Here is a 27,643-nt window from a genome sequence, read left to right as displayed (position 1 = left end):
TAATCATGTAGGCTAATATTTCTCTCATTCTCCATCTGTCTCGCGGTCTCTCCGTCTAATCAATCTCTGAGGAACATCAAATATAACAAGATCAAGCAGATGAAAAAAAGGAAATTAGAAACCAGTCAGGAAGACAAAAAGACATTAACTTTTAATATGTTTAGCTCACTTCATAGTTCATTTTATAGAATAAATACTCGTCGTTTTTCTAAACCGATAAACCACCTAAAACCCTTTTTATTTAATATCGCTAAGTTTTCTCAGTTATCCAGCATGAGAATGTGGAAAGGTGTTCACTTCTGGTATACACAAAAAAAAATGGTTTCACTGTATTTAGTACAGTTCTTAAGACATTAAGTGCTCCTCTGAATAATGGGTAAAAGGAATATTGGGGAAACAAGCAACAACAAAGTTCTTGTTGAGTTTAAGACATACAGTATTTCCTTATACCTACTTAGATACCAACAGGCATGAGTAGAAAAGAACATTTCTCAGAAGAGGGGGAGGGTTTGTTTAAAAGTCATAATGCAAAAAGGCTAAATTCATCCAGGACTGCTGTAACAGCAGCAATACTGTTCTACCAAACCAAACAATGATTTAAAGGCATTTTCACTCATAGTTGTCTTTCTTATGTCACAACCTGTCTCATGACAGCATTGATTATAATAATCAGCAAAGCATTCCATGTGATTGGCAATAATATAGTAAAAGTAGGCGATCTATAGCATCTGAATGTTCACGCAAACAATATTGCAGCACCCCTGCTATAGGCCTACATGCACTCATCTGCCCTCAGTCCCACTTTCCATTCCCAAGCCAGCAATTCTGCATTAAGAATTCATCATAACCTATTGAAGGCTTTTTATGCCACAGTGAAATATGAGTATGAGTCTTTTTCCAAGAAAGATGAATTCCTTTCATGTGTGCGATGATTTAATGACTTTTGTTTCATGGGAGTTTTTATTGAATAGTTTATAGCTTTGTTTTGTGCACTGCCCTTTGATGACGGCCGCAGTCTGATTTAAAAAGCAGACCAAATAAAATAGGGTGACAAAGCTGAAAAGACAGTCAGATAAAGGAAGTGCAGCTTCAAGATATTAATTAAAGCGCACCATCAGACGGGTCAGTTGGATCCTAGAATGCCCAAATCTTCCACTAAAATAAGAGTTGACCTCCTTCCTTCTTGTCACTGCTGAAATAATTCTGGCACTTACATGTCTGATTTATTCCAGTGGCTATCAGAGGGCCTGGTCTTTTGTTTAACATGTAACTTTGTACTTTGAATCATGTCTGGTGTCTGGGTCCTAATCCTTAATTATTGGCTTTTAACAATGTATTTTATTTAATCTAATTGCTTCTTACATGTTGAGATTTATGACTGTTATATTGTCACTTGGTAGGTGAAAGCTCATGATCTGTGTGGATGATTTAAAACATTATTGAGATCGACGACTAATGTAAAGAAGCAGCAAATTCGCGATAATGGAATTTGCTTTTTAATGTAAATGTCTACCTCAGCATACACGCCCTTTTGCACCTTACAAACTGGATGACTCCAGGGCGCGCTGATGCTCCACATTGAACACGGCGCTTCTGAAACTGCACTGTACACTCAATCTGAGTCGACGCTCAGGCAGACATTCACAACGTTACACAAAGGTTTGTGCACTTAGAACTTCTTAGAACAGGAGTACTGATGTAGGACCTCTCATTAGGTCAATAGTTTACATGAACTTTGTATTTCATTCATGAAATGCACCCATTGAGACCATTAAGATGTCTTAAGGCCGGTAAACAAACAACAGATTCACCTTGTTTGTAGTTTAACGTCACAAGAAACGGCGGCACTACTTCCAGCAGCAAAGACAGTTGTTTAGTGACAAAGGTCTTGGGGTTGTATGTGCACTGAATCATCTGTGCATCATCTTAAGCCACTGGGCTGGCTATAAAACTGCTACTCTGTGCAAATATCATTTAACTTTTCTGTGTGGGGTTGTCTGTAAGAAAAGAATAAACATGTTAAGTTAAAGTTTGTGAGTATTCACTCAGTCACAAGTGTATAAACTTATGCACACTCAAACAAATAAGGATAAATATTTCCTACTATTTAAGATAGTAAAAGGCAAATGTTTCCATCTATATGTTACATCATCATGTTCAACTAAAAAGGCAGATACGTATGTACTGTATTTAGTCAATTTGTTAAATAATGGGAGCTAGTTTAAATCTCTACAAATCATTAGACAACCAAGGCCAGTCAGTGTTTCTTGTTACTTTCATGGTGTTGGTATGTGATGTGAAAATAAACTGAAGGACCTCAAATGAAATAAAGTGGTAGTCCGATTTGATATGGATGCTTAAATGAACCGATACTGATGCAGTAGGTCTTGTTGAAACTAATGGTCTATAAAAGGAGATAAGATACATGATTCCCTAATGCTGTACATGCTCATATACACTGTGGTTTATACTTTTACCATCTGACTCAAAGTTTTTGGTCCTCTCAGTACAGACAACAATTTTACTTTTTCTCTCTTCTCGATTGATGCTGATTGACGAAAAAATGTCTAATCCGGGGAAAAATTATAGTTTCAATATTTAGCGTATCCTATTGACATATCTACAGAGAGAGATGCATGTAGTTACTTGGGACATCATCGATAGAGGATGGAATTATTTTCTAAAAAAAACCAAACCCAATCTTTTCTGTTTCTTTGAGTCAGGAGCTGCAAAACACCAATGGTATGTGAAAAGAAATCAATTGGTGGGTAATCAGTGGGTAAAGTCCATTGTACAGTACAAACATCAAAAATCAGTCTGAAGCAGCACCACCTTCGTGTGCCTCTGTTGAAGACCAACGCACAGTTAACTACCTTCCGTACACACAAGGATCCAAACTAGAACTCAAACACATCGTTCTGCTTCTTCGCCAACTTGGCAACCTCCTGACGGATAGCCTGCACGAGTGCAGAGGTGGAGAGGCTGCTCAGGGGCATGCTGTCCATGTCCTTCACCACCTGGGGCAGGCTTTGCTGGGAGGCTGTGCTAGGGGCAGTGGGCGGCTGCTCCAGTGCCTGGTTGTATTGCAGGGGCAGCCTGGTGGGGCTCCCCTGTGGGTAGCGAGGATGAGGAAAAGCCTCTACATACCCAGGCAGGGGCACCTGGAAAACAGGGTAGACATGAAATCAGTAATACAATAATACGTATTATCACTGCCCACGAAAAATAATGGCTACCAATTAGATAATTAGAAGGATACAGTATATGCGAAAGTTTCTTTTTGTTATTTTGCTGCGTGAACATTTTCCCTGCACCACTATTTTAGACAGAATTCAATGGTGATAAGGGAAAATATACACATTTGTATCTGAGAAAAAAATCATTATAAATGAGCCAAAAGAACAGGGAAGGTAATGAGTGTGGAGATCTACTGTGTGAGTGTATGATACTGAAATGGACTTTGATTCAAACAGCGTTTGAACTCCAGAATGGACTACTTTTGAATGTCGATTCAAGTGTCAGATTTACACCACAAGAAATAGGGAAAAAAAAAGAAGTAAAAGAGGTGTTCATTTAAGAAATGTGCTCAACTACCCCGGTATTTTGTTGTGTCCACTCAACGCCAGCCATAAATTCAGATCAGCAAATGGTTTCTAAATGACACTGGTTCTGCAAAAAGACACTGCGTGAAGACATCTGGTTGAAACAGGCAAACAGACAAGGAAAAAAAGAGAAAACATTCCATACAAACAAGGAGACTCCTGTGCAGGGGAGGGGACGGGGAGGGGAGGGGAGGGGGGGGTCACATGGGTTATAACAGATCTGACAGGACGAATGGAACCCGTCTTATTTTAATGAAAAACAGAGGAGACGGTAGGAGGAATATTGTTTAATGAGGCCCAGAACTTTTCAAGGGTAGATAGGAACATGAGCACAAAAAGACTTATGTCAGTGCTGCACATGAAAGATATATTTCCCTGCTGATATATCCTTATTTTGTGTCTCTGAGTGTTTGTTCCTTTTTCAGCCCTTGCTGGTGCAGTGATGTAGCTCACTCTCTGGCTCCATAAGGTGACCAGAAGTCATGGGAAAACATCCTGATAACCAGGAGGGGAAGGTGGGGTATTTTATTAACACTACAGCAATCATTTTTTTCCAACTACTCAGTGAAAAACTATAGAATTCAATTGTCTGGGGCTTCTTGTCTGAACTGTTTAAAGTCAAAGCACTGGCCATTGTAGTCTCTGTACGAGTCTAAAGTACAGACTCTGATTGAGTCTAAACTTACAACTACATCAATAACAAGAGTGAGAAAGAAAGACTTTCTTTTCTGTGTACTTTTCTATCCTGGACATAGCCTTAATCGACCCCTTGCTAAGCCCTGCCCCTGGATGCAGACTGGCCAATCATAGCGTAGCATCAGGCCTGCTCAGGCAACACACAACACAGCTTTGCTCCATTGACTCTAATGCAATCGTTTCAGATTTCCTTCATTTTCAGGCTGGTTTTATGGATTTGGAGCTAAATGTTGTGCCTGGGGCACATCATGTATTAATGATACTCGTTACCTGGAGAGGTTGGAAAAAGATATATGTTTCTTCCCTGTTCCAAAATCAAAATCAGACCCTGAAAAGTGTAGGCTTGTCTTTTTAACCTGTTGTTGCTGCTGAGTCAGTTTGACATCCTGGATATATCCTTCAAACACAGACTGTAGACCCCTCTGTCTGCTTCTCTCTGGAATCACTATTTCATTTTCCCAAAAACATGATAATATTTCTTCAGGGAGTGCAGTTGGTTACAGTGTGGGCTCCATGCTTACTCCAACAGCTTGTTGGACCAATGCAAAGGGGCGGGACTTAGCAAAAGGTCAACTGTGAAAGAAATTTTACAGTAGTCACTTAGATTAGCTTATTATCTGATAAGTAAAGACCTAATTATTAGGACAAAGAGCTGTCGGGGCATTCAGACATATGATTGAATACTGGCACCGTCCTAGTTTAAAGCTACAGTTGGTAGCATTTATGAAAATACCCACCTCTAATGGCATTCGCTAGAATCTACCACAGCACACTGGAAACAACCAATCAGAGCTGAGGAGTCTCTAATGCAGCAGTCAGCCATGTCAATCATACTTGTGAACTTCGATCAAACTATCAAACTAGGCAGTGCCGATCAAATATGAATCAAGATTCTGCTAATGCATTGCCTATTTCTCCCCTTAAATGTTTTCAGAAACATACTTTAGTGTACTGTTTAGCTGTAATGGGAATTTCATTCAGCCAGTGGGCAGTGCTTCTTACTTCAGTCAACTACTTCCAACATTGCAGCTGCGTCACAACCTTTCTCGCCTAATATGTTCTCAGAAACATATTTTAGGTTGTGTCCGAGATTGCTCACCACTTACTACATAGTCCACTATATAGTGAGTTCGCCATTTTGTAGTGCTGTCCCAATGTATAGTGGGAAGAATTATACCTTATACAGAGGACTCAAAGTATCCCACAATGCACCATGAATAATAGTGTACAACTAATGGTCACTCACCAAGCAATACATCCCATCATGCATTGCGCCAAAGTAACAAATGGACTATATAGGACAGACACAGAGAAGGATGAGGTGAGAGAGGGCAGCTCGATTAAAACCTGCTGTACATGTTTAACTTATAATGACATGTTTACCAGTTTTTATTTGCCATAATTTCAAGTTTTTATCACATATGCATGTCAGTATTTGTTACGAATGGTTGACCAGCTGAGTAGTATCCGAAAGTGTTTTTTTCATGTTGCAGATAAGCTCACTATATAGTCCTCTACATAGAACTCTCTACATAGTGCGTAAGGAGTGTGAATGAGAGACTTTGTGACCCAACTGCCATGTTGGAAATAGCTGACTGAAGTACGAAGCACCGCCCACTGGTCGAATAAAAAATTCCCATTTTACAGCTAAACAGTACACTAAAATATGTTTCTGAAAACATTCGAAAGGAGAAACAGGCAATGCAGTAACAGAGTCTCGATTCATATTTGATCAACACTGCCTAGTTTGACAGTTTGACCGCAGTTCACAAGCTGTGAATGACATGATTGACAGCTGCGTTAGAGACTCCTCGGCTCTGATTGGTTGTTTTCGTTCATGTGCGGGAAGGCCATTATAAGCGCTATGAGGAAATGGATTAGGGAGGAGAATATGATTTTTTTTTTTTTCACAAATCATCTGCCTCATTTAGTGCTGTGTGAATACAGTGACAGTGTCAGCAAATATAAAAAAGTTACCAACTACAGCTATAATGAAGATGTTTGGTCATGCTATTCTACCATTATAAATTGCTCATCTTTCAATTATTCATTTATTCATGTTTTGTAGGACTGAGTGCTTCCTAGGCAAACAAAATGGGCTTCCTTACAGAGTCTGCCCACTGTGGCGGCACATCCTCGGGTTCAGGTGGATAGGACATCCAGGACGGACTGTGGTAGGAGGTGGGTGGTGTGGAGACAAAGTATTCTGAGTAGCCGGGCCTGGTGGCTGGGATGGCGTAGACGGCTGTTATTGGGTTTCCTACAGAGACGAGAAGAGAGGCTGACGTTCACTGATGATTGTATTTCAGGAGATGTATTACTATTCTTGAAAGAATATGTTGTCATGGAAGCGAGGCACATTATGGGTTTCTCTTAAAAGGCAATGTCATCTCCTCATAGACGTACCTGAGTAGTTGGACACAGGCTGCTCTGCAGTGATAGATGGAAGTGCCGCTCTAACTGTTGGCCCGTATGGGTTGTTGTCATGTTGACTCTGCATTTCAGTGACAGATGTCTCTGAGCTCCTTCCCTTAGGCCCCAAGTCAGAAGTGGAACTAAGTTGGGCAGAGATTGGAGAGGCATAAACATAGAGGTACTGATGTGCTTGGTCAGTACCACTAGATGGCAGACATACTCCATGTGGAAAAGTGACTGCCTTATTAACATGCTTGCCATCTCTCAATGCACTAGTTCAATATTCAAATTTAAACAAGGCCTAAAATCACTCTGGCCACAGCACATTACCTGGCGAATATCTGGTCCCTGAATATGAATTTGAATGTGAATAGCTGTGGAATATCTGATGGGCTTTGGGATGCTACAGACAGGGTGTGTATGTGTCTGGTTGCTTGCATTTGTGTGTGTGTGTGTGTGTGTGTGTGTGTGTGTGTGTGTGTGTGTGTGTATGTGTGTATGTGTGAGACCTATTAAGCCTTACCGTCTTAAGGAGGTCCCAGGAGGAGGTCCAGTGCGAGGCGGTAAAGGGGGAGGAGAACCCATGGCCATCTCAGGAAGCTGGGTGAAGCGGAAGGCCTTAAAGAGATAGTGAAAGGCATTTAAGGTTACATAAACTCAAACACAGTTCTTAGGAGAGGGGAAATAATCTCATCCCGCTTACCGGTTTAGGCAGGCTGCATTGATACATTTCTGTGCCATAAGATGGTACCCACTGCAGGCCTCCCCGTCCACAACTCATTGTACCCGGGGCACTGGTCACCACGTCTGCGTAGGGGAGGGGAGGCGGTGCGTTGCTGTAGTGGTCAGAAGGGGGGTGGTGGTGATGGGAGTGCCTTCCGGATGTGGACTGCCCCCCTGAAGCCAGGCTGAATGCCTCCTCCAGCAGCAGGTGCATCTGCTGTCGCACTTCATCAATGGACGGCTGTGAGCTCAGAGTGGATGTCTCTGAGTGGCCTTTCAAGCCCCGGCCGTACATGTACCCCCTCGGCCCCATGAGACGGTCAACATTTGTCTCCTCAATCAACTCAGGCTCAGTCTGAAACATATAGAAACACATTTACACGAGGATACGAATTGAGAATCAACTAAAAATGTTCCTACAGCTTAAGGAAAGTTAGATCCAAGACTTTTTAATGGCACTAAGAATGAAATTAAGACCAATTTGGGTAGGGAATTCCACAGAGAGGAAGCAGCAACTAAAAAAGGCCTGTCACCCCAGGTTCGGCACTTGGTTCTGGGTATTTAAAGGAGGCTGGCATCAGCAGAGTGGAGACAACAGGAGGGGGACTACTGATGGACAAGGAGGGAGAGATATGGAAGAGCTAGATTGTTAAGGGCCTTGTAGGTGATGAGTAGAATCCTGAAGTGTTTAACCGGGAGCCAGTGGAGGTCATGGAGGACTGGGGTAATGTGGTCACGTGAGCAAATTCTGGTAAATAGGTGGGTAGCAGAGTTCCCTACATGCTGAAGTTTATTGAGGACAGTGTTTGACAGCATGCTACTGCAGTAGTCAAGCCTGCATGTTGCAAGTGCATGGATGAGTGTTTCAGCAGCGGAGGGTGACAGAGAGGGTCGGAGGCAGGCAGTGTTGTGGAAGTGAAAGAAGGCTGTTTTGGTGATTTGGTTGACATGAGGTATGAAGGAGATGGTGGGGTCAAAGACAACTCTGAGGTTGCGGACAATGATGATGGGGATGATGACGTAGCCATCAGTGGTGAGTGAGAAATCCTGGGTAGGACAGGTAAGGGAGTCTGGGCCAGTGATCAAGATTTCCAATTTATTGCAGTTCAGTTTCAGAAAATGTCTTTGTAGCCATGTTTAAATACGGCAGTGATGGTCATCAAAGAAATGTAGAGCTGTGTATCATCTGCGTAACAGTGAAACTGGAGGTCGTGGAGGTGGAGGATTTGTCCAGAGAGCAGCATCTAAAGGTAAATTTGCCCTTCCCCATGTCATCCAGGGTACAGTGACATCTAGCTAGCAGACAGTGGATCATCTGCTCTGAACAACCTGGCCAGAAACAAATTATGAGTGATGCTGGTCCTGCTATCCTGATCTGCATGAAATCAATGCAAGATGCTTTTGGTAGATTATTTAAAGAAAAATTTGATGTTACCAATCATTTTGAGACCTGTCAGAAAGACGAAAAAATCATAAAAATCCTCCTTCCCTTGTCTTAACATTTTAGGGCTTTTGAAAGATTAATTTAAAGATTATTTTTTCATTTTAATACTAATTAAGGCCTTATTTTTGGATTAATGAATGCAATGTCTTTTTAAGGATCCAGGCAGGAACCCTTGATACATACAAGAGTAAAATAATATGAAACTGTGGGACAATTTTGAGTGAAGTGCCGACATTTAAAGGTAGTTTAATGATAACGGGCTTGTGCGGGTGAATCTATGGCCACACGGGAAGGCGTGATCTGACTTTCACCTCGATCAAAATATCAGAAAATTCAATCTCTCTTTCCTGAATAGGCAGGATATAAAGAGATGCAGTTTGAGAGAGCTGGAGACTTACAAGTTCCATAATGTCTCCTGTCATTCTCTCAGTGGGTTGTTGACAGGGTGCTGACTGAGCTGGAAGAGGCTTATTAATGTTACGCAGAGTTTCTGAGACAAGTCAGCTGAAGGAGTTTGATCCAGCTGTGTTACTGCTTGGTCACAGTAGGTTCAGCCAGCAGCACCAGGCAGTTTGTTTCTAACCTGCACTTTTCTGTACTCATAAGCAGAGGTGTGGTCTCGAGTCACAAGACATGATTCAAGACACAAATTTAATGACTTTAGACTTGGTAAATGGTAAATGGACCTGCATTTGTATAGCGCCTTTCTAGTCATCCGACCACTCAAAGCACTTTTTACACTAGGAGTCACATTCACCCATTCATACAGTGGTGGCCAAGACTACCATACAAGGTGCCACCTGCTACTCAGTTTTTTTTTAACTCACTAACACCGATGGAAACACCATCAGAAGCAATATGGGGTTCAGTATCTTGCTCAAGGATACTTCGACATGCAGACAGGAGGAGCCAGGGATTGAACTACTGATCTTCCGATTGGTGGACGACCCGCTCTACCTCTGAGCCACAGCCGCCCCCACATTTGCTTGACTTGACAAAATCAATTAAGACTTGAAACTTGATTTAAACTCAACACAAATGACTCATGACTTCACTCAGACTTGAGTCTTTCGGCAAGTATGTTATGTAAAAGTTACAAGTTGCAGAAAAGAACCATGAATAGCTAACATTTCGTTACTGAACACTGTTTGAAGGGTGGATTATAACTTGTTTAGGACTTGTAACTCAAAGTTAAGGACTTCGGACTTGAGGGCAAAGACTCGAGACTTACTTGTGACTTGCAAAACAATGACATGGTTGTACCTCTGCTTATAAGCAGTTCAACAATATAGTCAGGCAGTTGCTGGAGGTCTGTTGTATGTGTGTTATAACTATTTGGTATCTTCCCTCTCCATTTCTTTTTTCTTATCTACACTATAGATGGTAAAAGCATCATCCTGTCTCCTCTGTATAATCTTTGCATCTCCATCTTAATTGTTTACCCACAACTCTATTCCATCCTCTTTCTCACATCTTTTAAAAGTCCCTCCATCTTTTCACACCCTGTACTCTTTCTCTGTCTCCCAGCTTCTGTTTCAATCCACCCAGTCCTTATATTCAGTGATAAATGAATACAAGTTGAGGCTGCCCTACTTCCTGTGCGAATAGAGGGTAGCCACAGGAGACCTGGCGTAGTGCACCTCATAAATCAGCCCGCCCTGCAACACGAAACGGCAGAGGCTTGCATCTGCAGTGACGGAGCCTGCAGCCACACTGGTCCCATTGTAATCAACAGGGCCAGGAGTTCTGGAAAGGACCGTGTAGCTTGTAGCAGTGATTGTGCCATATTTCTAACAGAGTTTAACAGTTGGCTACACAGAGTTTAGCCACAGCAAATTCAAACTGACTAAAGTCTTCTGCTACCACTGCTATTTGTCTGGGTAATCAAAATTTGTGGGGCTTATCAAGAGTCCCCTGTAATACAGTTCTGAAGTTTGTCACGTTAATACCTGTGGTATTTTGTCATCCCAAGAGCCTGACTTATCAAACGTAAATGCACAAGACACTATTTTCACAGCATAAATTTCACTTGCAGTACTGGTACTTGCGCAGGTCCATATAATTACTTATTCATATCCCATCTAAGTGTCCCAGTAAGCCATACCTGTGAGCCAGCACAATACCAGAGTCAGCTACACCTGTCTCTCCTGCTGTGACTGGTCAAAATGTCTGGCAGCAGGTCAGTGGCAGTTCAGTGAAATATTTCTACCACTGCTCATATTTTTTACAAAAGGACAGCTTGGAAATAAAAACACTTTTTAGGAACGGGCTGCTCGATTACTCTCAGGAGCTCACATACTGAGTATTCTGACTTCATGGCGGAGAGAGCCATACACAGAGCCATAATGGAACAATAAAAGAGTAGAGGCATAAACCAGCCATCCTGAGACGCATTACGTATCTAAACGGCAGCGCCTTATAAATATTAACTCTTAATTATGAATGAACCACTTCCCTTCCCTTGGCTTGCTGTGGCATACTTTAAACCATACCTGAGTAGAATATGTCTGGTTTCCAGCTTGGTGGCTGCACAGTGCCTAAAAAAGGGATTGAAAATGAACTTTTCTACTTTTTTTAAGTCCATCTTACTAGATTGAAAACTATGGCAATAGGTTTTTTTAAATTATCATCTGAATTTGTTAAATGCCTGTTTGAGTAGTACATCCCTAGCACACTATCAATATAGATAAGATCAAAGTTTACCTGATATTAACTTTTAAAGCTTGCTTTGTCAATCACTTTGTTGGAGTAGGTGCTACTGTATGTTCAAAATGGTAAGTTCAGTCAGGAACACTCTTGTCATCGATTTAACCATTTATTGCAACAAATGGAAATACAGTTATGTTTGGCGCTAAGGGCTCCAGCCTTGAGGTGTTCCCTGGATTAGACAAGCCGCATGCTATGTCAAAACAGGGAGCGCATGCAGAAAACCCCAAAGCACACATTAAATACCATTTTGACCTTAGAGCCATGTTAGGACTCTGAGTTAGAAAGGTGGAGGCTGGGGTGCTGAAGGTAAAGCTTTGCCGCCAGCAGCAGCAGCAGTGTGTGGCAGCATTGGTGTAGCAGGGTGAGTGAGTAGGAAGCCATATTTAAATGGACCACCTTGTGTGGGAATGGGCTGTGATTGGTGTGTGACTAATAAGAAACAATGATCCAATCAACTGGCTGACTTCCGTGTCCTGCATGAACTAACACAAAGCTTCATTTGATGAGTGGCATGTAGGGGTGAGGATTGCAGATTGCATCCCATCCATCTTTAACTTCACCCTGCTCCACCCAGTGTTCGGGAGGTTTTTACTGGGAGCCAAATTATACCTCTTCCTCGCAGAAACAAATGGACAAAGTGATTAAAACCTGTAAAAACAACTACTACAGCTAACCGTTTCTGCTTATCCAAACATCTGGGAGGTTTTTATTGAGAGCTGAATTATCCACAGAGGTCTCTTCCTCTCCAAAACAAACAGGCCCAGTGACTTAAACTGGTAAAAACACTGAATAAAGCAGTTTCACGTTAAAAACAATCTCATCGCGGAGGGGCTGCTAAAATGTGAATGGCCCTGTAATAGAGGCAGTGTTTGGTTTGTCCGTTCTGGGCTACTGTAGAAACGTGGCAGTGCAACAAGGTGATCTCTGTGGAGGAGGACCCGCTCCCTGTGTAGATTTATTCATCTCATTCTAAGGTAACGAAAACATAATGATGCTTATTTTCAGGTGATTATACAATAACGAAATCATACTTATCATTTCTGTTGTTGTATTGCCTTCTGGGTATCTCGTTTCTGCTTCTGTTTTGTTTGTCAAAGCACTGTGCAAACTTTGTTTTTAAAGGTGCTATGTAAATAACGTTACTGGTATTATTATTATATCTTGTAATATTCTATTCAGTTTCTTCCAGTATATCCTCCTAAATCCAACACAGTGAACCTTTAGCTGCATCTTGTTGGGACACAGGCTCAGTTGGTGATGACGTGTGACTCACATCATAGCCACTGTTACGGATGCCTCTCCTGGGCCTCTCCCTCATAACAAGCAGGTCCATCTCTGTTCCTCCAGGACTGGGGCTGCTCAGGCTCTGTCTGCTGCGATAGGCCGTCTGCCCGACCTGTGAGTGCCTGTCAATCGGAGTAAAGGATGGATTCAGTGCATATCCGACCTGGGGTACACTTATCATTCATTGAAATCCTTTCAATTCAGCTTTCTTACTTTTCAGCCATGGTTTCAGAGTGTCTGCCAGTGAAAGACAGGTGGGGAGTGGAGAGGGTGGAGAACACAGTTGGGGTTTTTATCTGATTCCCTTTCAAAAAAGGTACAAAAGGTAGCCGTGCAGGCCAAATAGATACAGTACATGAGGATATCCCATGAGGACATCAAGTAAAAGAGCTGAATCAACAGTAATTATAATAATAATGATCCATATGCATGGTATGAGGATATCCTCGAGGCGCTGCATAGCAAATGCGATACTGATAAAGCATCTAACAAAACAACAATGTACACTCAATGACAGAGGACAAGATGCGTATCAGCAAACCTGCTTGCAATGATCCCCTCAGTTAGGTAAATGCATGCTGCTGGTGTAAGTGATCAGTCCGACACTAGCCTTGACAAGTAGCTGCTAAAATCCTCGTCTTCCTCACCATGATGGGATGTAAAAATAGCTAAATTCAACCCTTTGCTGAGTCAACACATTCACAAATTCAAATGTTGCTTTCCGCTCTGAAGGTAGCTAAATGTTAATCTCATGTGGACGTGTTTCATCTGAGTCTGTACTGATCAAAGACTCCGTCTGTATGTACATCTGTAAAGTAGAAGCAGGACAGAACCAGCATAGTGGACCATCCGACACCCTGCCAGTCCTGTTATCTCCTTTTTGGAAGCTCAGGACTTGAATCAAATTAATCAGACAGGCCTGATGGGTCTCTTACTGCTGACTAAGACAGGATAATGACAACATTAGAGGAAACAGTTTTACTTATCTATAAGCTAATTAGGCAAGGCAGGGGTCAGCAGGGAGGAATAACTGGCCATGGTTAGAAACTCCGTCCACCAATATGAACTGTCTGGTCACCTTCAGGACTTTGTGACTGCTTGAATTGTATCCTCACACCCTTGTGTTTACACTCAGCCAAACCCAGGTTCCACCTGCTTTTCCACTCTCTTCTCACCTCCTGTGAGACTTGACATAAGTGGAACCTCGCTCATCATCAGGCTCCAGTGGTCTGCCATGCTCACCGGCTGCCCTCTCATGGCCGTGCCGCTGTCTCTGCACCACGGCTCGACCGCTGCTGCTGCCGTCTGTGGAGGGGAAGTCATAATAGCCCTTCCTCTTAGCCTTCAGTCTCAGCTTGTTCCTGTAGTGCTCGATGTCTGACTTCTGCTTCAGGGCCAAGTTCACCTGCAGAGAGGAAAGAGCGCAGGATGCAAGGAAACACGAGGAGATCAGAAGCAAAGCAGACATGAGGTTTTCTTGCTGCATACTGTCTATGATTCTGCACTGTCTTGAAAGGGATGTGAGGATGAGAGATCAGAGGGTTCATGAGGACAAGAAGCTCTGAAAATAAGCAATTATTACTGTCCAAACACTATTATTTTTCATGTTCATTATATTGCCTTTAAATCAAGTGGCGCCCCCAGGAATTTTTTTTCAAAGTGGTGGCCAAATGGAGCCATGGAAAACTGAATTTTAGGAATTTCATTTTTCTGTTGATGTAGGTAGTCTGGTTGAAAAATATGTCAGTATGAGAGTTAACTAATTGCATACTGATATACTTGATGGTTTCTTATTTTACACTTAATATTACCAATTATCTGATGTGCATAGACTAATACCAACACAGTTATCATTTTGAGTTCTACAAAAATCGTTTTAATGGGTTATGTATCTATACATGTTAAGTGATTCATTGTTCTTTGAATAGGCTGGTTGTCCTTTTCTTTAAAAAGACAAATACAGAGCTTTTATTTGAAGGGGTGCACTCATTATAAGAAGCAAAACATCTATTGGTAACAAGCCTTCTCAAGTTTAAGGGACATCGATACCCATAGAACCCATTCTCATTCAGATTTCCTCAAGTGAGAGTTCAAGAGGCCACCTTGAGATTGGTCATGCCAGTTGTTCCTTTCAGAAAAATGTTGCCTAAATTTTGAGCATCATTTACTTCCTTTTGAAAAAAGCTATGCTGACATGGTCGGTACCAGTGGATGCCTTAGGATGTCTAGTTTCACAAGATACCACTACCTTCCTACCTAGCTTAAAAAATGAGCGTCTCATGGCCCACTTAACAAAAGAAATGTGGGCCTCCAATTATTTTTACCGGGGGGGTCACTGGGGGCATGCAATTGTATAATTTTCATCAGGGTGGCCATGACCCCCTTCTGGGTGTTACTGAACCAGTTGTATCCAGATGTTTTGATCTAGTGATAACAGTCACTTTACTGTACAGGTTGTTGTATAACACTTGGATTAATTGACAATATATAAAAAAATCATATGTAAATATAGAAACAATAAGAATATGCTATGATTACAGTGCTAAAAGAAAAGAGCTTTGGACACCTATTTCAAACACCTGATTGTATTCTAATGTGGTCACTGGAGGTCAGGTTCATTTTCTTAAAGAAAAAAGAATTCTATTTTATTCCACATAATTGATTAAACCCCCAGAAACCTCTTTAGTTATTATTTATTTAAAGTGTAACAAAGTGCTCTATGTAATTCTGGAAACAGACTGTTGATTGTTGAGTCTCATTCTCAGGTCGTCAAATACCAATTTGTGGGGTTAGTAGTCCGGTTAGTGGAGCTCGGAGTACAGCCGCTGCTCCTTTGCGTCGAAAGGGGTCAGTTGAGGTGGTTCGGACATCTGATCAGGATGCATCCTGGGTGCATCCCGTTGGAGGTGTTTCAGGCAAGTTCCACAGGTAGGAGGCCCCGGGGCAGACCCAGAACACACTGGAGGGATTACACATCTCATCTGGCCTGGGAACGCCTTGGGATCCCCCAGAAGGAGCTGGGAAGCATTGCTGGGGAGAGGGACGTCTGGGTGCTTTGCTTGGCCTGCTGCCCCCACTACCCGGCCTTGGATAAGCGGATGAAAATGGATGGATGGATGAGATTAGTGGTTCGATCACACTACCTACCCGAAGCGTCGGTATTTGACGACTTGGAAATGAGACTCAACAATCAGCTATCTTTCTCCAGAGTTGCACACAGCACCTTTAATTCATTCAGGACTGTGTGGCTTTGGTTTAATCAGAGCTGACTGATTGTTTCTTAACACAGAAATAAAACTTTGGCAGAAAATAGTAATGTCCTTTTCATTGTTCATAAGAGACTGATAGAGAGAGCAAGTTTTCAGGACCTTTAAAGGGCCAGTGTGTAAAATGGGTTGAAAACCGTTGAAAACAGTGATATCAGTGGTCAAATTCTAGATTGCAGGGCTCACTCGCTCACCCCTCCCGTCAGGTAAATTACGGTGGCCTCGTAGGGACAAAAAGCCTTGCGCACGAGTTTTTCAGGAGTAGGTCTATCTAGCGACGAGGTGAATGTTTATTTAGAAATCTAAACCATGTTACGATATTGTAATGAATCCCTCACGAGCAGGAGACCAGAGGAGCGTTTGGGAAAAAGGCCAGTTTATTTGAGCACTCCAAAAACTCCGGTAACACTCCAGGGGGTAAAAGACTCCGTCCCAAACTCTGACTCTTCTAGTGTAATAGACACACTTCATAACTTTACACACATACTCGTTTACCATTCCGAGTGGGGACCCCCCTCCCCTCTCTGCTCCACCAATCTCCAGCCCGCACACTGACTGACAGCGTAGCCGGTAAACAGAGCTCAGCTGTTTATTTAGCCTAGCAATATCTCCGCACTATAGCAGCTGCAATGGACGACTTTGAACGCGATTTTGAAGAGTTTCTTGTAGCGGACACAGACCCAGAGCCATGCCTGTTTGAGCCGGAGCATACAGATGAGGAACTCCATGTGTTTGATGCTGAGCAGGCGAGAAGAGAGGCTGAATGCACAGAATGGGATTCAGTGCTACTGCTGCCATCGTTGGGGAGATATATCATCAGGAGGAAAAGCGCTGCAGAGAGTGCATCACAAGGAGTGAAGTTGCGTCTTCTTTTCCTCGCAGATGACAGTTCGGGTTCATTCTCTCCTGTTGCGTTGTAAGTGTGGTCCATTCGCAAACTTTATAACTAAAAAAACTTTTCACTACTCTCTATCAACGAACTACTAACACTCTCTGCTGTTTCCTCCTCCTCCTTCCTTCCTTCCGCTGTCTTCGTTGGTTCATTTATACACGTGAAACGCGTTCTCTGGCTGGCTGGGTTGTCCGCTCGGGCTGCCTTACATACATGGCGGCGCAAGATGGCGACCTCTCTAAAGCAAGGCCCTTGCTGTATATATATATAAAAGCATAATTATAAGGCTACGAAAACCAAACGAATTTTATTTTATAGTGATTATACACTTATATAAACATATTAATGGGTAGAATATTCAGATTCAGATTCAGATTGACAATAAACCATGCCAAATATTACACACTGGCCCTTTAACACATTTGTGCATTTGTGTTCAATATGTTCATGTCAGTCTGTGTTTCTCTCTAAATGAATGTGCGCTTGTGCATCACCTCTCCATTGACGATGGCGGAGTCCTGGCTGCGGTCAGAGGATGCAGGGTGTGTGTAGTGGGGCTGAGCCGCCATGGGCTTTATTGAAATGAGCTGCAGGGAGCCAGAGGAGGTGTCATATGGATCTGAAGAACAGAGAGGGAGTTCACTCACAAAGAGACTACAAATACCTCTGATCATTACATTGTCAGTCAAAAGGGGAACAAACTGTCAGACTCCCTCTTTGTCTCTCTGTCTGCACCCCCCCCCCCCCCCATCACCTTGTCTCTCCGTGGCTGACACTGTGGGATTATGTCAAACATCCGTCGCCTGTGTCAGCAAATGAAGTGGTGGACGGAGACGATAGATCACAAAGATAGCGTTGGCTTCAAAAGGTTGTGGCAGTGCATCTCTGTGATAGATGAAAGCCACTGACTTTGCACTTTCGTTCCTTATCTGACATCAGACAAACTGGATTCAATTCGAGTTTCCCTTAACTCAGCTGATGAATTATTCAAATCCACCCATTAAGAAAATCATAATCTAGCGAGCTCGATCCAATTTACAAGCCGGGTGTTTGAGTTAGATTAATTTCACTCACACCCACCAAATGTGGAACATTTAGCTTCAGTGGACAAGAATAGAACAGCAAATAGTTCAACGTCTGAGCGGCTTTCACTTAAAGTGCTCTGCATCTGAGTGGAGCAAAGGATGTGTGACTTCATGTGGTCTTTCTGCATTTTTCTAATCAGTGAATGTGTGAGTGTGTGTGTGTGTGTTTCTGCCAGCGTGTCACAGCATCCACTGGTCTGACATACTGTATCATGTCAGCAGAGTGTCTGTCTCATGCATATTCATCGGGTCCATCTCTGCTTACTGCTGAGTGGCTACCTTTCTAGCTGTTTAAAAAAAAGCTGCAGTGGGAATGCATTTCTCTTAGTGTACCTGTGTGCATGAGAAACAGAGACTGGAAAAGTGTTTCCCGCAGGAGGGGGAAAAGATTTTTTTGGCATTTATGACATACCTGACCTTGTCGGCAAAGGAGCTGTAGAATAAATTATTTGTATTTGCATCAGTGTGTGACTCTCACCGTCCCTCTTGCGCGTCTCCTCCTTTGTCAGTTTCTGCTGCGCTGTGACTTTCAGCACTGTCAAGCCCCTGCCGGAATTCAGCTTCTCTGATTCGTTGCTGATGACGGAACCGTCCTCACTCGGCAACTTGCTGCAAGTAACCATAGCAACAGGAAAAGGCGGTGAGCTCTCCGGAAGCTGGGCTCACAGCCAGGTTATGTCATCCCTCCCTTAAACAACCTCACCTTCCTCCCTCGCTCGCTCAGGCTTGCATCCAGTAAACAAAATGTGTCAGTGTTGTAATTTTTTGCATAATTCAGTGCATTATCAAAACCATCACTACACACTACACACAGAATCCAGGCTGTGTTTTGTGCACTCACCTGCATGTTTTCATGAATAAACCTGTGCACTGTTGTGTTCACGTCTCATCTACATTCTGTATTCTTAAATACGTGTCATGCGTGTTTCAAAAGCAGTGCGCGTCCATGTCCACTGCTTCTTCCATTAATTGGACAAACAATTGCTTTATCCAATTCTTGTTTCACTAGCTTCAAACGCTGCACTGTAGTTGGAATTAGAGCTGATCAAGCGGCGACTCAGAGGACCACGAGGCTGACAGTGACATCAAAGCACCGTGGTCTATCCCCTAATTGTCTGGTAAAAATGATAACAGCACAGAGAGACAGAGGAACAGCAGCTGCCCTCCCTGCTCTCGTCGAGGCAGTGCTGCAGAGAGCGAGCTCCGCGCTCCAGTCACAGGCTCAACAAAGACGTGTAATGTGTAATAATTAATTGAGGTGTGCTGAATATGTTTACATTGGCTTTTTGCGAGGAGTGTATGTTTGATCCTGTGTTTGTGTTCAGAGGCTAACAGATGTGCGACCTTCAGAGAGAAAGACGCATATTAGACGCGACTTTGTACAGCACGCCTGCAAACATGTTTTTAGATTTGTTTGTATGCAACATGCATACCAGCATCCAACCCTGAGTTCATTAATTCATAAGTTATGCTATCCAGATCGTTTTGAAGTTCAATAATCGCTCATAAAAATGTAACATCACAGCATCATCCAACACATTTCTCTTTGTCTGGCAGGGCTCAACAGGCATTTTGGGACAGATGTCATTTCAAACAGGCTGTGGAACGAGTGAATGACAGGTTGCACCTTGCCTCAGATGTCAACAAGAGCTGTGAACAGACACCTAATTGAACGAACACAACGTTTGTCTGTCACTGGTCATGGCGTAAAGTACAGATCTAAAATCATGTTGTACCAGAGACAGCTTTGAAAACAAGATGTTGCACTAGCGGCACGTCCTGAGTCTGTTTACTCCAATGGGAAAAGTAACCCTGAGAACAAATTATGATCGATTCTTTTGCCCTCTTAGTCACTGAAGTAAATATTGGACCCTTTTTCCACAAGCTCCAACCCTTCTAAACATTCGGACACTAAAATGGCATTTTTGAGAAGGACAAATCAGGAGAAAACTAACTTTGTTCGAGACATGTCTCCGTCTCAGCAGCACACTCTTGCAAGATCTGGTAACAACTGATATGATCTTGTGCTGGGGTTGATATCAGATATCAAGCTAGCAGATAAGAACGAGCGGAAAAATAAGGGGCAGACATTGAATTTGTACTGTATCCAGTGTTGTGTTGTATTCAGTCCGCTCTTACACATCCTCACAATGGTTCACAACACCTAAAATGAGGCAGAGATCTGAGGTGGAGGCAGCTGTGCCCACATAGGAGACAGTAAGTGTCTACCATCCTATATCACTGGTGCAGCTGGTAATGTGTCACTTTTTGTAATAAAGCATGGGTCTGTAACAGTTACAGTAACTGCAGTAGGAGGTGTTGAATCCAACATATTATAAGCAAAGATAAATCAGCCTATTAGTTATAAAAACACCTGTTAGAGAAGCATCTTTGGTTGTACTTGTTGTTCCAGACTTCATCACGTCATAATGAAACCAGAGCTTCAGAGATGAAGTCTACCTTTGTGCAGCTTGTTAAAGTCAATTAGGCTCGAGCTAGTTTTTAAACATGCACCACACAGTATATCTAATCTCTTTATTTTCATTCATGATGTTGCTATCTTTGTGTACTCTCTGAAAAAGCAGGCATGAGACCTTAAAGAGTAAGCTTGTTATGTCCTGGGACAACAGCATCTGTCTGCTTGTAAACCAGATGAACACTAATGAAGGCTGACTTATGGCTTGATCTCAGAAAGAGAAAGGAACCTTTAAGATCAACAGTTTGATAAATACATTTTAAAAAGTTTTGCTGCCTTAGGAGTCACCAAAGTCATTACCGCAGGACGTCCAGTCTATAGATTCCCCATTCTGTCACATACATTTCATTTGATCTCATTATCCTGCGTGGCTCTGAAAAATTACGCCCTTTTGGATTCCTTGATTAAATAATTTAGCATGATTTAACATGGCAATTAATTCCCGAAACAACGCTGCTGACTGTCAGATGAGGAAAATGGTCGATTTCACCTGCCCACACAGAGAACCCTGTTAATGACGGCCTATCAGTCAGTGCGAGGGTAGAGTGAGGACAGACAATAGGGCTTGAGGGATCTTTGTGTTTTATCGTCCTGCCTCTCTAGATGCAACCCAGGAGCTTTCTGACAGAGCAGTGGTGCAATTGTTGAGATAACACACACACTGTAAGCGAATGTAATTCCTTTTGGGACAGTGCTTTTCCTTCCGTGTGAGTTGAAGGAGAAACCTTAATACATTTATGAATAAATTGAGATGGTTCAACTGACTATCATCTCTTTGAGGAAGCAACACATTTCCTCCTAACGTGCTAACATGTTAACTGAGACAAATACAGCACAGAATGATGAAAGCTGGGCCAAGTGGGAACAACTACATCTTAGCTGAGCCTGGCTGGCCTTGAGATATTAATATTATTAACAGAGTGCTGCAGGAATGAGTCTTAAAACTAGGAAACGCGTTAGCATTTTACCACTCCCAGTTCCCTCATATTGAAGTCAGTGGATTTTTTATGGGTTTTTGGTTAGATGCCTGAAATAAGGTCCGTGCTTACCACAAGCTTAGGAGACTTTCATGGTTTGTTCTACTACATAAATTATGTCTGTAAGTACTAATACAAGTGGATAAATGAGACTGAAGAACGTCATTACGTCGAAAACAGCCTTACAGTCTCACTGTGGTGTGGCAATGTTGAATTATGCGACGGTAGTGTGGTTTGCTTTTAGCCTAACGTTAGCTTTTTACTTCTGACAATTGCATTTAAGCTTAAAAAATCCTAAAAGTTGTGTTCATTTGTTGAGATTATCTTGCCGAACACAATGCGTAAGTATCATTAACTTTAGTTTCCCACAGATCTTATTTTCTGCAATAATCCAAAATCCAATGGAAAAGTCCCACAGGCTTTTGACCAGAGAACCAGGATGATGCTAACTTCCACGTCGGTCATTCCTGCAGCACACTAAAGTTGCTGTATATTATAGAGCACTGGTTTTTAAACTATTTGTGTTCGAGGCACACTAAAGGGCAAGCCAAAATCTCAAGGCACACCTGTATTTATATCTGTCAGTAGCTTCTGTAGCATGTGTTATCACTCTTATCACCACATAAGACAATAAAAATACGAAAAAAAATAAGACATGTAGCTTTCGTGTTACTGTCTTCTTTTCTTTCAGTCGTAGGTCGTCTTCGCTGGTGCTTTGTTGTAATTTGCTCTGTATAATAAAGCGATCCATTGTCCCACTCACGGCTTTCTCTTTTTAAATGTTATCATCCCTCACACTGGCTGCCAATCAGGGCTTTTGATGTGTCACACACTTATAATTCCAATGCACCAACAGCAACAAATAGGCTCCCTGTGAAGGTTTTTCAAATTAAAATAAATCAAACATTTTTTGCTGGAGTTTGCCTCTTTATAAGTAAATGGGTGTGCACAACATATTAAATTAAAAATGCATTCATAACTTTTTGTATAAGCCCAGTTGAAAATTGCAGCAACAATGTGCAGTAAACACAAAATCCCACGGTGCACCTGGGTTGGCATCACGGCACACCAGTGGGCCACGGCACACCATTTGAGAACCACTGCTATAGAGGATAAATGCCACTGAAAACATGGCTTTTCCTCTTTGCCACCCTCACGTAAAACACTTGAGGATTTACGTTGGGTTTTTTTTTTTTCAATCATAAATATATTAAAATCTGAAGTACTACAGAAAATAAAATTTTGAGAGAGAGATTAAAGATACCAGGTTAGAAAATTAATGGTGGGATTATTTACAGTACATATAGATGTCCACCACATCCTAATTAGCTGCTTTGTGCAGCTCTTCATCATTGCAAATATCAGCAGGACATGTCAGCTTTCTGAGTGGGTCCTCCCGGTTGTTGAATGTTGGCCCAGATGAAAGCTAATGCTACATGGGGCAGTTTAATAGAGAAAAAATATCTTGTATCAGTGTTTATAAGAAACACAGTTTCACATTCAGTAGTGCAGCACAGACACACACAGTCTCCTACCAATGCCTGTACACATCAGTCAAGCTTGGATGCTGTTTCCACAGATAGGTTATTACTTCAGGAGCCAGACCCCAAAATTTAGCCATTATGCCAATTTGGAGGGAGTGTTTTATCCTAATTATGCACAATAGCTGCAGGGAGGAGAATTCAAATTTCATTCTAACCTTAAATGCACTTCAGTAACTTTAACTCCTCCAGAGTGAAGTATGCAATTAACACTAGTTCTAATAAACTCCAACTATATTCTAAATTAACTTCTGGGTGTTTGTGATGGAACTGTCCCAGGCTTTTTCATATCTATTACAATGCCCATTTACACAAGCGCACACACTGACACACACACAAATGCACTTATCAGTTTAAATAGTCCCCTCATGTTTTAATAGTTTTTGTGTCCTTGATAGCTTTGTAAAGGAGACACTGATTAATCTGTTTTGCTACAAATGCTTTGTAAACAGACTTTTAAATTAATCCAATATTATAATTATCACAATTAAAAATCATGCTGTGTTTAATCTTACCACCAAAATAAAATAAATCACATCTCCTGTTAGTCTGAATATCAGTGAGATATTGCTTCACCTACATCCAGCTACAATCAAGTTGCAGTGAAGCCTAAATTGTTATTTTTTCCTATAATTTCGGAAGTTTTGGTGACACAGATTGCAGCATAAGGAGGTGAATATGTGTAGATATAACGGTACCTCTTGTGTTTGTCTGAGGTGAGGCTTTTCTTGTTGGCAGTTCCGTCCTGCTGCAGGGCTTTTTCAAGGGAAAGTGGCGTGTCCCGAATTTGTAGAGACATCACGAGTGTATCCTGACTGGCAGGCAGGGTCTCTTCATCTCCTCCCTGTTGGCCCAGGTGCTGCTTGGCATAGTCAAAGCCCTGGACCGGCTGATGGACAGGTGTTGAGTGAGAACGGAGAGGGATGAAAGAGACAGCTATAAGTAAGATTGATTTCTATTCAAGTACCTGTAGTCATATAAAGTACTGGTTGATAGGACGCACAATGAGATATACATTAGCCAACCTGAAGTGTCAAGAAGACAGACATCTCAAAATAGCTCAAAAGTATATCTTTTTAATAGATGTCCAGAGGACTTAGGGAACAGAACTGGGATTACTGCACTGCTGCGCCTTGAAATAGATAAGCACAGATTCAAGTGAAGCCCTTTTTCATCTTCCTCCAAATTCTTGTCAAATAAATGACTCGCAGTGGGCGGTGACGAGATGAGATCAGCGGACTCTCACGGAAATACAGTAGTGAAGTTAAACATTAGAGGATGAGAGGGAGGAGGAGGAGGAGTCGTGGTGTTCTACCTAACACTGGGTGTCAACATGTTTATAGAGCAAGGACCAAAATAATTCAACCACACACACACACACACACACACACACACACACACACACACACACACACACACACACACACGTATACACTAAAATATTTAGGACTACTCTCATTGCAGTGTCAGAAACTGTGAGACACAAGCTGTGCTGCCAAATCATTACCCCACCGACTGAGGAACATGCATCCTCTCTCCTCCTATAGCACACACACACATAGGGAGAGTAAAGATTTTCTTTGGAGCCAGTTTTCACACTACCTACAAGTGCTACTGTAGCCAGTCTCGAAAGTGGAAGCTCTAACAAGGGTGTGTGATGAAAGCGTTTGGCTTACAGATGGTGAAAGTGATACAGGGAGGGTGGTGCAAGAGCCTCATTTAAATTTTTAGGACTCACTCTATCTTTGAGCATTTTAAGAATATTTCCCCAGCTTTTACATTACTTATTAGAAAGAGGCAGCTATATACTCTGCCTGGAATGTGGTGTTTGTTCAGAAGCGGGCCGCTCGTATTTCATATCAGATTGAATTAAGCTTTTTGGTGGTTTTTACATGATGAGACTTTGCGGGACTTTAGATGTTGTGTAACTCCTCTGAAAGTAGCAGCAAAGTGGCGTTTGCAGTTTAATATAGAAGATTTTATTACTTTCTCCTAAATGAAATTCCATAAATAAAGCAGTGGGATGTGCTGAGCGTTACACTCTGCAGTTTCATTTTTCTACACTGAGGTAAGCACTGGGCCGAAGGAAAAACAGACACAGAGGTGGAGAGACAACTTAGATTGGGACACTGTGTCGCTCTTGATGCAACAACTTTAGAAACAGTTGTCAATCTTCTCGACACAAAACAAACAAGTGTCAGTACACACACACACACACACACACACATTCCTTCAGCTCGAAAAAACAATCTCTATAATAGCTATTCTCTGCAAAGCTTAGTCTTTCAAATTTGCCATCTGGAGAATGCTATAAGAAGAATAAGCAACACCAGCCTTTCATCCAGGAAAATCTCTTTGTGAAAGGTTTGTTACTCAAAAGTGCTGCTGTATCCTTAGTTTTCATCAGCACAGCAGGAATTATTGAAATATATCGTAGGTGATGTCTGCCCAGAATCCTGTTCAAATCCCACTGTTGGCACAGTTAAGCCCCACAGATGAAAACACAGACCGGTAATGAGAGGCAATACAGAGAGGCAGATGAGATACCTGGTGATAATAGCCCACATCTCTCCGATACGCCATCTGAAAACATAAGAAAGTTTCAAGATCAGGATGGATTCCCCCAATGCCGTAACACAGGTCATACAGATGTCATTGTGCAGGTAATTTATCCCTCACTGACACATACTGAACCACAGTCTGCACACTTTAGCTGTAAAGTCACAAATACCCCAGTGCTGCAACTACAGATCTTTTAATGGTTATTCTTCTGATTAGTTTCTCAGTCAATTATTTTGTTTATGTCATAAACAACTGAAAAATGGCCATTATAATTTCCCAGAGCCCAAGGTGACATCTTTAAATGTCTTTGTCCAAAACCCAAACACATTCCTCTCATATAACGTGTATAAAAACTGAGAGAAGCTTTAAAGTTCCCGTGAAATGAAAGTCAGAGCATTTCTGTGCTGTAACGTATTCCCAGTGAAACAAAATATTGACCGCTGTATGTTTACAAGAGGGATTTACATCTTTAGATTAGGGTTAAATCCTTCGCATTGATTGGACCGCAAAGAAATGGGCAGGCTTGGAGTTTAGCATGACAGCAAAGTCTGCTGCTGAACTCACAGCACACACCCTTCACCGTCAGATCAGGAGGAGGATGAGGGAGAGATGAATGAACGAGACCTCTGCCACATTGTTTTGGAGATGAAAATAAAGGTTTGGCTGTTACCCAAACACACATCACTTCCTGTCTTTCTCCATGTTGCTCTGTTAGCGAGATATTACAACCAACAAATGGTGAAGAGCGGCTTTATGTGAGCAGCGTGGCTAGCTAGCCGCCCAAAGTCTCATTTGATTGGATGAACTTTTGTAAACACCTGAGTGCAGGATGCGTTATCAAACATTTAAAACTGTTTTGCCTGGTTTGATAGAAAGAGGAAATGTGTGAATGCAAAAATACTCTGATACTGTTTTGTTTTTTTTAACATAAATTTGGCATTTACATTTCACAAGAGATTAAAAAAATCAATTGTAATGTATTTTTCATTTCATGGAAACTGAACAATGAATTGATCATTAGAATTGTTTTAGCTGCAACCTCCTTCAACACAGACAGACGGACACACAGAGAGAAAGATAGATACCTTAGCTCGGGGATTGAGGTTGCCGATGGCATCAGCTTTAAAGTCATTTTTATTCTTCCTGCACAACACAGCTGTGATGATGATGATAATGAGTGTTACTACGGCGATGGGGGCCAGCACTGCGGCAATGATCCAAAGGTTATTAGGAGGGTTCTTGACCACAGCTGAAAAAAGAAACACTTTTTCACCATCGTCACTTTATTACATGACATCTAACAGACTCTAAACACAACAACAGTTAGTTCATTGTTTGGTTCATAGGAAGAAGAATACACAGCCCACTTTTCCTGCTCAAACATGCAGAGGCATCCATCACACCCACGCTAAGTGACACAGCCTACAGCTCAACCTGATGTGCAGTGAGCCTGATTCAGCTATTGTAGGCAACAATCTATAAGAGAATGCAGCATGCCCTCTCTCTTTCTCTCCCTTGCTCCTGACCGGCTCTGTTTTCCCCTCTACCCCCGTCTCCCTGTCTCTGAGCAGTGAGCGGCACTGCAGCCCAAACAAACACCATCCTGCCGGGAGCATTTCAGAGAGATTAGACAGCCAAAGAGCTTTCTCAACCTTTTCTTCTACTCCCCTCGCCCCAGCACCAGCTCTTCTTTCTAAACTCAGCATGAGTCATGTGTTTTGGTTTGCATGTCTGTCTGTCATTGTTTCTGTCTATTTGCCAACTTGTCAAACGCGAGAAGGATGCTGTGCTTACGTTCTGCTTGCAGCTGGACAAAATAGCCCAGAGTGAGTGCCATGGTCTGAGAATCCACTGTGTTCAGGAGCTTGGCAGCTGACGTGCCCGATAAAGGAACGCCATTGTGCTGGATGTAGTAGGTCATCTCTGCGGGATTCTTCGACCCTGACACCCTACGGATGCTCACCATCTGAT

The 27,643-nt window shown here is 42.2% G+C and overlaps 1 protein-coding gene across 2 annotated transcripts in view; it reads right to left on the bottom strand.

The window, feature by feature from the left end:
* Positions 1 to 16: 16 nt before the first annotated feature.
* Positions 17 to 27,643, bottom strand: part of kiaa1549lb (KIAA1549-like b) — an 88,593-nt gene continuing 60,966 nt past the window's right edge. Inside the window, exons 10-22 of one of the 2 annotated variants that reach the window (XM_049604615.1) lie at positions 27,467 to 27,638; positions 26,758 to 26,921; positions 25,658 to 25,693; positions 23,809 to 23,999; positions 18,595 to 18,725; positions 17,526 to 17,650; positions 14,049 to 14,278; positions 12,863 to 12,995; positions 7,417 to 7,791; positions 7,237 to 7,331; positions 6,705 to 6,853; positions 6,407 to 6,558; positions 17 to 3,161 (exon numbers count right to left, since the gene is read on the bottom strand). In XM_049604615.1, coding sequence (XP_049460572.1) covers positions 2,898 to 3,161; positions 6,407 to 6,558; positions 6,705 to 6,853; positions 7,237 to 7,331; positions 7,417 to 7,791; positions 12,863 to 12,995; positions 14,049 to 14,278; positions 17,526 to 17,650; positions 18,595 to 18,725; positions 23,809 to 23,999; positions 25,658 to 25,693; positions 26,758 to 26,921; positions 27,467 to 27,638 — 2,217 coding nt within the window. In that variant the 3' untranslated portion in view covers positions 17 to 2,897. Of the gene's footprint in view, positions 3,162 to 6,406; positions 6,559 to 6,704; positions 6,854 to 7,236; positions 7,332 to 7,416; positions 7,792 to 12,862; positions 12,996 to 14,048; positions 14,279 to 17,525; positions 17,651 to 18,594; positions 18,726 to 23,808; positions 24,000 to 25,657; positions 25,694 to 26,757; positions 26,922 to 27,466; positions 27,639 to 27,643 lie in introns of those variants that run through there. The other variant, XR_007451755.1, reaches the window with a different exon arrangement.

This window comes from Epinephelus fuscoguttatus, linkage group LG2 (assembly GCF_011397635.1).
Source record: "Epinephelus fuscoguttatus linkage group LG2, E.fuscoguttatus.final_Chr_v1".
NCBI lineage: Eukaryota > Metazoa > Chordata > Actinopteri > Perciformes > Serranidae > Epinephelus > Epinephelus fuscoguttatus.
The sequence above is the reverse complement of the archived record's forward strand: the minus strand, read 5'-3'. Positions and strand labels throughout refer to the sequence as shown.